This window comes from Pollachius pollachius (genome assembly GCF_949987615.1).
Source record: "Pollachius pollachius genome assembly, chromosome: 3".
Lineage (NCBI taxonomy): Eukaryota > Metazoa > Chordata > Actinopteri > Gadiformes > Gadidae > Pollachius > Pollachius pollachius.
This window is the reverse complement of record NC_136936.1, coordinates 46,781,634-46,790,100: the sequence shown is the minus strand read 5'-3', so window position 1 is coordinate 46,790,100 and position 8,467 is coordinate 46,781,634. Positions and strand designations below refer to the sequence as shown.

General features: G+C 45.5%; 1 protein-coding gene across 1 annotated transcript; it reads right to left on the bottom strand.

Moving 5' to 3' along the window:
• Window positions 1-7,883, bottom strand: sec22a (SEC22 homolog A, vesicle trafficking protein). Its single transcript, XM_079733895.1, has 7 exons — window positions 7,740-7,883; window positions 6,780-6,978; window positions 5,519-5,682; window positions 4,413-4,592; window positions 2,732-2,850; window positions 2,264-2,329; window positions 1-1,575 (listed from the first exon to the last, which is right to left on the bottom strand). The coding sequence occupies exons 2-7, from the start codon at window positions 6,959-6,961 to the stop codon at window positions 1,375-1,377; spliced, it is 912 nt and encodes a 303-aa protein (XP_079590021.1). The 5' UTR covers window positions 6,962-6,978; window positions 7,740-7,883; the 3' UTR covers window positions 1-1,374.
• Window positions 7,884-8,467: the final 584 nt, after the last annotated feature.

Below are 8,467 nucleotides of genomic sequence, written 5' to 3'. Positions count from 1 at the left end.
AGGAGGACAATGGAGGACCAATCCTACAGAAAAGGGGGGGGGGGGTGACAAACTAGGCAACGAAGAATACATCGAATGCATGAGCACCTCTAGCTCAAAAACACATTCAAATACATTTTAACAAAAGTTAAATTGCCTTTACCCCTCAGACTATGATCATGCCGGGGAAAGAGAGCGTGAAGGAGAATCATCTCATTTCAATAACAAAGTATTTTTCCTTTTTTTGGTTTCTCAAGAGCCCATCCAATCAGAAGCATGTTGTTAAAAAGCAAGCCATTAGGTCATCTAGGTGTGGTGCCGCTGCTTGCTGCACGATCCAAGAACATTTTATTTCTTCTCTGTAGAGAATTGCCTTGATGAGTCATCAGAGGCTGGAACAGCAGCAGCAGCAGTCCCCAGACTGACGTATGATGATGTGATGCCAGCAGGACATGCAGGTCTGTGCAAAACGGCCTGTAATGTCTGTGTGGAAAGTAAGCCGGCGACTAGTAAATGGTTGTGCTCATCTTAGTCAAAAGTGATCCACTGGTTTTCTAATGCATACCTGTTTATTGACACGTCACATGACACTGCTTAATGGCGTCAATGGATGCATGTGTTTGCGTCTGTGCATTAAAAAGACAAGACCCTCTGAGATGATCAATATGCTGTTCATCCGCATACAAACACAACTCATAAGACGATTTCAAATTTTCAATTTTATAAAGGCGATAAAATAAGCCGAGAGCCAGACTGTCCAGTCAATACACAATCAGTCAAATAAATAGCAGAATAATAGATCTGCAAATATGACATTTGGGGGGCAATTGACAATCACGTTGTTATGATGGGGAGGGAGAAGGAGGCCTGTGTTCAGAGAAGAACAAGCTCAACGCGTGAGCCTGCATTGCATAGTTCCAAGCCATGACATACAACCCTCCGTACGCATCGTGTCTGTCGACCGGGCGGGGAGGGAGGGAGGGGCGGTTCTGGAGCTGGGCTTCCTGCCAGACTACACTGGGCTGATATGGCTGAAGGCTGTTGTTAGGAATTGGCAGCATTAGGGTTCATCGTGGTCTCTCCGTCTGCACCGACACCGGCCTCGTGTGCCGGGTGCCCTTAGGAGAAGCAGCAGCAGCAGTTAGGTTTCAGTCGTGGTCTCTCCGTCTGCTTCGGCCCCAGCCTAGTGGGGCCTAACGACCTCAGAGGATCAGCGGCAGCAAAGCTTTGGATGTTTGTTGTTCTGGGTGTCGGGGTCTTCTTCTTCTGCTGGGGAGGGGGGGGGGGGGGGGGGGGGGGGAGGGGGTGGGGGCTGTTGCCGCACTTCCAGGATATGCGCGGGAAAAGTTCCCCCCCCCTGTTTTTGTTTCAGTTATTGTACGGCCCTCCGCTCGGTCAGACGTTGTAGTCCGGTGCCTTGCCCAGCGGCTGTCGCAGCCAGACCTGCAGAGTCATAAAGGCGCCCACCGCGATGTGGAAGAGGATCTGCCACACGTTCCTCAGCCCGGACAGGTACATGTTGCTCAGGCAGATGAGGCCCAGCGCCAGGAAGCTCTTGCTGGTCCGCCAGATGGAGAAGTAGGCAAACAGGTAACACTGCAACGGAGCGGGGGATGGGAGGGGCAGAAGATGAGGGATGAGGCGGAGGGATGGCCCCTTTTAGTTTCCGATCAGATAACATGGGGCAGCCTTCAGTATCTTCCGATACGAAATTGCCAGGTTTTTCTACTCTTTCATTCAAAAGTGAATATGAATATAGGGCTAGCACATTTTATAACTGAAATATGAATAAGTGGAAAGATAAATGATGAATTGTATTTTTACAATATAACACTATTTTAATATCTACTTTCTTAAAAACGAGCCTTCTGTGGCCGATCACCTAAATAGCATTATGGAGCTGCTCGGGTTTCACGACATTAGAAAAGTTGGCGGAGAAAGAAAATCTAGCACACCAGACTTCAGCCACACATAGGAATACCACATTTGTAGGCCAGGATCGGTCGAAAACCATCCCTCGATGAGGGCTTTGTGAACGACAACCGGGAGTAGACGTCCTTTCGTTAGGTTCGTTCAGTCTGCTCAATAAAAACGTAAACCCTGGCCTGACAACTCAATCCACCAGACCATCAATTAAAAGTAGAATAAAAAAAAAAAAAGCGACCCTTCATGTGGAAATTAACGACCTCTGCCGACGGGCTCCCTGCTGACAAGCTGCTGAGCTGCAGAGTCCCGCGTCTCTGTTCAAGAGCGGCCTGTCATTGGCCGACTGGCCATCACTCACCTGATAGAGGCAGGCAGCCGTGCCCAGGAAGAAGGCAATCACGTAATTAAAGTCTTCGTCATCATTCTGGCGAGAAGCAAGAGGAAAATGTTATTTTTTTTCAGTTCAAACCAGCGAGTTCTTTCACATGGTGTACATGGAGGAGCTCCATGGGTCCTTTGTGTGATTCTTGCGTCTAGATTTGCCTTTAGGCAAATAAGCAATCCACTTTCGTGTCTCCATTGTGTTCACAACAGAGACACCATGCACTACACATAATAGAACATGTATTTGCTGTGTATTTACCCGTATTGCGTTCACCTTCTGTAAGGGAACACCATTACTTTACCCGACGTGATTCTAGTGCCTCAAAGACAACACAGAACCCCCTTGGAGTAGAGAGTAAATAAATCGCTGTGGACAGACGAGGAGACCGAGTCGGGGCGGTAGATGAGGGCTTCTTGGAGGGGGGCTCCCAGGGACTCTCACCTGCAGGATGCTCTCTATAGCGTGGACGCCTCGCAGCAGGTTCAGCCCCCCACAGAGGACGCTGAGCACGCACGACACGATCCCCGGCAAGGTCACAGGCTCCAGCATCTGAGTGGGCGCTGGGAACAGCGAGAGGGGGAGAGAACCACGCGGTCAGCACAAAACACCATTACAATGGAGAGATAAAATAACACACAGGAGCGCACACGTTTTCCTCCCGGGGGGCACCGCTGCGGAGACAATACGCATCCCGACAGGCCGAGGTGTCAAGAGTCTAAGTCTGCGTGCGTTTAAATGAAACCCTTGTTTGAACTCGAGTTCCAACAGTAAGAGATAATAGAAAAAGCCTTCTGGGCTGAGAGTTCAAGGAAGGAACTCTCATGGTTGTAGCTCAACGGCCACCTTGTGATACTTTTAGAAGCTAGCAGCGTCCTATGAGCGTTATAATGAGCGATGCAGTGGACCGCACGCCGTGGTGTCATACTCAAGGGTCCGGGAGGCTTGACCCTTTCTCGGACACTGCCATCCACATCAACCACTGCCCAGAAGGAGCCCCGGACATCCATGCACATCAGAGCGGACACATCTGTGTCCTTTTGTCCTGACGTCGGACTGCCTTTTCGGGAGGCATTTCGACATTACGACAAAGGGACATCCACGGCGAGAGGAATGGGACATGAATTCAGAGCAGAGTAAAACGTTCACAAACTGGTTGGCGGAAGGAAGAAAACATAGGATTTTGCACTAGTTTTTTTTGGTACCAATGACTAATTGGTATGGATTACCATGTTCGAGATCACAGAAGACATGCTCACACATAAAAAAAAAAGATCACTCGCACTTTAATGTAAATTCATGTTAATTAAAGGGCATTACACCAAACTGATGCAGCTTGTGGTTTTGTTATTTAAGGGATAAGGATCATATCAGCAAGAATCTGATAAATAGCGTTCCATCTAATGTTGCCTAATTAAATCGTCTATGACTATGTGGCACAAAAACAACCGTAATCTTGTGGCTTTTCGACATTCCTGCATACTACTCACCGCTAGTATTACAAATCAGAGTATTCAAATGGACCTCGAACAGGACATTGCCATACCTTTTACATAAACAAATCATCAATACCTGGATCAATACAATGCTCCCTAGCGTACCGGGGAAGGGATTCCATCAAAACCTCTGCATTAATCTGTCAACTGTGCATAATAGCCGTAAGCAGGCCTCACATACGCGGAGATACTGGTGAGGTAAATCTTCAAGGAGTACCGAGTAAGATGTCATACATGATTGGGAGTCGGCTTACAGGGTAAGCCGGGGTAGAGCAGGTTGGCTTGGAGCCGGAAGGTTGCTACTTTGTTCCCTGGACCCTCCTAGCTGAGTGTTGATGTGTCCCTGAGCAAGACAGCGGCAGCAAGACACCTAACCCTAACTGCTCCCGACAAGCTGGCTGTCGCCTTGCATGGTTGACTGGTGTGTGAATAGGAATGTGAACTGTTATAAGTCGCTTCGGATAAATGCACTAAATGTAATGATTGTTGTGACTTTGCTGAGCCACACGTATACAAAGTAATATAGCGGTCTTATTCTGCATTGCTCTCCTATCACACGTGCTTTTCCTGCCCCGGTCGTGTGTGTAGGCGTTGGGTTTCTGCGAGGCCGTGGCGGCGGCCAGCCCTACCGATGCCCTTGTACTTGGAGGGCGTGTGCAGGGAGAAGCCGTTGACGGAGCTCAGGTCCTCGCGGGAGAGCTGGTAGGGCGGCCGCAGCCGGATCTCCGTCTGCATGTCGGAGAGGTTGATCTTGGTGGACAGCGAGCGCGGGCTGTTGTAGCGCTGCTTGGTCTTCTGGATGAAGGTGTCTGGACGGACAGAGGCACGGTCAACACACAGCAACAACAACAACAACCACCACAACAACTACGTCGTCACCACACACAAACGGGGCACAAATCACTGCACACATCAATAGAGCGAGCGCATGCCCTTCTATTGTGATGAATGTGCAGCGCATGCAAGTTTTTGTTGCGTATTATAGAGCTGGGTGATGATTCAGTATACATATATATCACTGGTATAGACGTTCAGTACTGTGGGTATCTACAGCAAAAGTAATATACTGTAATGTTTAAGTAGACACATGTTTTTGTAATCAAAATAAGCATGATGGAGAGAGGATAGCATTATTATATTGAGTTGGTTATTTCAAATGAATAAAACAAATAAACGTATGAATATTAAGCAATTTATTCAATTTTTCAATAGGCCGATTGCCGAAGATAATCAAGTCCATGCTGATATTCAGTACAACAGCACGACCTTGAGTGTGATATTGATTTTATACAACAGTTCTACAACCACCGGTTATTAGTTAACAGACATAAGCAACAATAGATTATGATTTATTTGTTTAATGATTGATTTGGCTCCGCCAACACAAATAGATCCGCAACTGGACAGGGACTGAACTGTTGCCAAGCAACACATAAACACACTAGCTAGTTAATAACATTAACTGTTATTAACTTCCTGTAAAGCGGAGTGATACATGTATAGTTAAAAGTCCCAGGGCTGTTACACTCTATATCAGCACTCATGGAATGCCTCTTGTCCAATCAAATTACTTGGTCAGAACTAACTGTTGTATAAAGAGAGATATATATATATATATATATTTTATGTGTTACAATCCATGATTACCATAGTAGCTCTTCCATATTTGAATCCATACAGTACATCCTACAAGTCCCTCTACAGTTTGAGCGGCAGGTAGGGGGGCGGGACTCACCAAACTCGATGAAGGAGTAGGGCCTCACGGCGCTGTTGATGCGCTTGGTGTCGTAGGTGACGATGAACTCCTTCTGCAGCTCGTCCAGGTAGCAGAAGGCCAGCACGCTGGGGTAGTTCTCCGTGCACACCATGAGGTAGCCCACGCCCAGCGAGCTGGTGAAGCTGACGGGGAAAGCACAGAGCAAGACCACGCAAAGTTGTAACACGTTGATGCGTGCTACTTGTGCCGCAGACCAACACGAAGACATGAAATGTACTGTGGGGGATAAATAAACATTTTCCTTTTTTCATGTTCAACATCCATTTCTCGTGTTTTGCAAGGGATGTTAGGAGTTTAGCAGCTGACCTTTATTGATCGAAATGGTCAAATTGTTTATATTCAGTAGACATATCGCACACCTCAGGGGATGTGAATATCAACAAATACACAAAAGCTTACACAGAAACTCTAATATGAAATAACTTGAAGCCTAACAAACAGGTTCATTTGGCCTATGAGGCTTATGTTCCGGTGTCTGCCAACGTACAGAGCACTGAACAGCAGTGAAAAAAAGAAAAGGTAGCGGACCGATCAGTGTGTTGACATTCAATGGTTTCACTGTTTCACAGCGTTTGTAAGAACCCCAGCCTACACAATATGTGTGGGATGCAACAAATCTATAGCCACTTGAAAACATTGCATCCTGCCTGATGCTCTTCTCCTCATTAGCTGTTGGTCCGCCTTGAAAACAATGACTTATTTATGGCAGATTGGAGTTCAACTAGTGTCTGGCCTGCTTGAAGATAGCTGGCCCCATGATTTGTTCTTTTAAAATGCCTGAGAGATTTTTAATTTGCATGAAATAAAAAATGCAAATGACTCAATGAGGAATCATAGACTGTAGAATCACCCCGTGAGGAGAGAGAGTCATTCCAAGATATCTATTATTGAGATTTTATTCAATAACACAGCAAACCAACCCTTTCAACATGAAAGCATGGTTGAAATGGATTTAACTGGATCATTGAGAATTGTAAAGCAATAAGAACTATTCTAAGTGTTAGTATGACTGACAAAACAATTGTAAATATGCTTCACCTACTGCGCAGTTCAAATACGGTAGTAATCTCAGAAGCAATCAACCCCAAGTGATTCTAATAGCACCCCATTATGTTCTCCATTCCACTTATTATGCTGCCTGAGTACAAGACACGATTAGAATTTTCCAGTTCTGTGGCAAATCTATTGTCATTTACCACCAACCCAGCCCAGGACGTACTTGACATTGAACTGGCCGATCTTGACTGTGCAGCGGTCAGGGAACTGTCCGAGCTTTTTGGAGAGGCCCTTGAGGTGCTTCTTGGTCTCCTGAAGCTCCTTGTCCTGTTCGTAGTCCGTGGACGCAGAGAGTGGGAGGCCGTCCCCGACCCTGACGACTGACGCAAACAGCACCATTGACATCTTCAGGTGGTTTTACTCTGAGGGAAGAAAGAGGAAATTGTCATAACATTGTAAACCAGCAACTAGCAAATAAATAAGCTTTATAATTGAGAGCAGACGACTTCTGTTGCATTTGATTTGCCGATAAAGAATCTGTTCTAAAGACTTGAATGAAACATACAGTTTGTGTAACTGTTTATCTCGGGGATAGCTAATATATAGCAAATTACTGTTGTCCTCTCCATCCAGGTTCCTGCTTGCATATCTGTATCTGTATCTATGTATGTATATCTGTATCTATGTATGTCTGTATCTATCTGTATGGAAGTAAGTCCGTCACTTCTGTACATCTCCAATCAGAACCTCGGATAGCTCCCAAGACAGAGCAGGGGAAACCAATCGATAGCGTTACACACGTCATCACAACAGTAATGTATGCCCTAAAACTAGCTATTATGGCGACGTTATGATCAAACATACTCAAACATAAGTTGAACCCAGATAATATAGATTGTCATGCAATTAAAATTGAATACGCCGAAGGCTGACGCGATGTAGCTAACATTTAACAAGCTTATAGATCGTTCTACATTGAGACAATAATACTAGATTCATTAAAGCAAGTTACTGGTCGTAACATTAAAGCACTTAATGTATAAATCACTTGCGACACGCAAGAAAGTGAAGATAGATAGGCGTTAGCAGCTCAAGAGGAAGCAAGTTAAGTGCAGCTCGCTAACTAGAGGTAGCATGGGCGGGCTAGCGGGAACTAAAAGCAATATGAATAGTATGTGCAAACCTGTAGGGAGAGACACATAGGTCGGAAGAAGAGCCGTTTAACTTTAATGACTATTTGAAGACTTGCATCATTCACGTTAACTTAGGAATGGCCCTCTGTACGCAGCTAGCATGGTATCGGCAGGAATGCTAGGCTAGCAGTATCTTCCGCTAGCGCCGTAGGTTTACGTGGCTCTCGCGCGGTGGCTTGTGGGTAACACAGGCTCTCATCAGCACCACACATAGGCTACAAAGCAGTCTGATGAGAGATGTAGAACACTCATCCACTTCACGTGCGTTCGGTTTATTAGAAAACAACAATAAGGAGACGTGTTGAACATTAATTAAGGTAATCATAATCAATAAACATATCGGCAATATAGTGCTTTAGCGGAGAATGGGGGAATACGATATGTAGCATTAACAAAAATTTGAACATTAGGTGAGATTTCATATCAATGGAAGGCCTACATCATGCAGTTTCTAAGAACAAACATACTATGTAAAGACGCATTTTTAAAGCATTGTTCTTTCCCCAGCCTTAAAAAAACGTATCACTCCATTCAAATCAAAATAGAGATGTTTGCTGTCTACAGGTTTTATTTTGACACATCCTTTACGCACACCGGTGCAATCTCCAAATGGGAATTCTCGCCAAAGGCAATATGTGTGTGTGAGTGATTTGAGGGACAGCGGGAGAACGCTTGAGGGAGAGGGCTTGGGGGATATGAAAGCGAGAGATAAATAAGG

Excerpts from the sequence above, each read along its gene's own strand:
- sec22a (XM_079733895.1), bottom strand. The coding sequence starts at position 6,961 with ATGTCAATGGTGCTGTTTGCGTCAGTCGTCAGGGTCGGGGACGGCCTC. Across the intron at positions 5,683-6,779 it reads ATCGGCCAGTTCAATGTCAA|CTTCACCAGCTCGCTGGGCG; the intron begins GTACGTCCTGGG and ends TTTCCCCGTCAG. Across the intron at positions 2,851-4,412 it reads CTCCAAGTACAAGGGCATCG|CGCCCACTCAGATGCTGGAG; the intron begins GTAGGGCTGGCC and ends CGCTGTTCCCAG.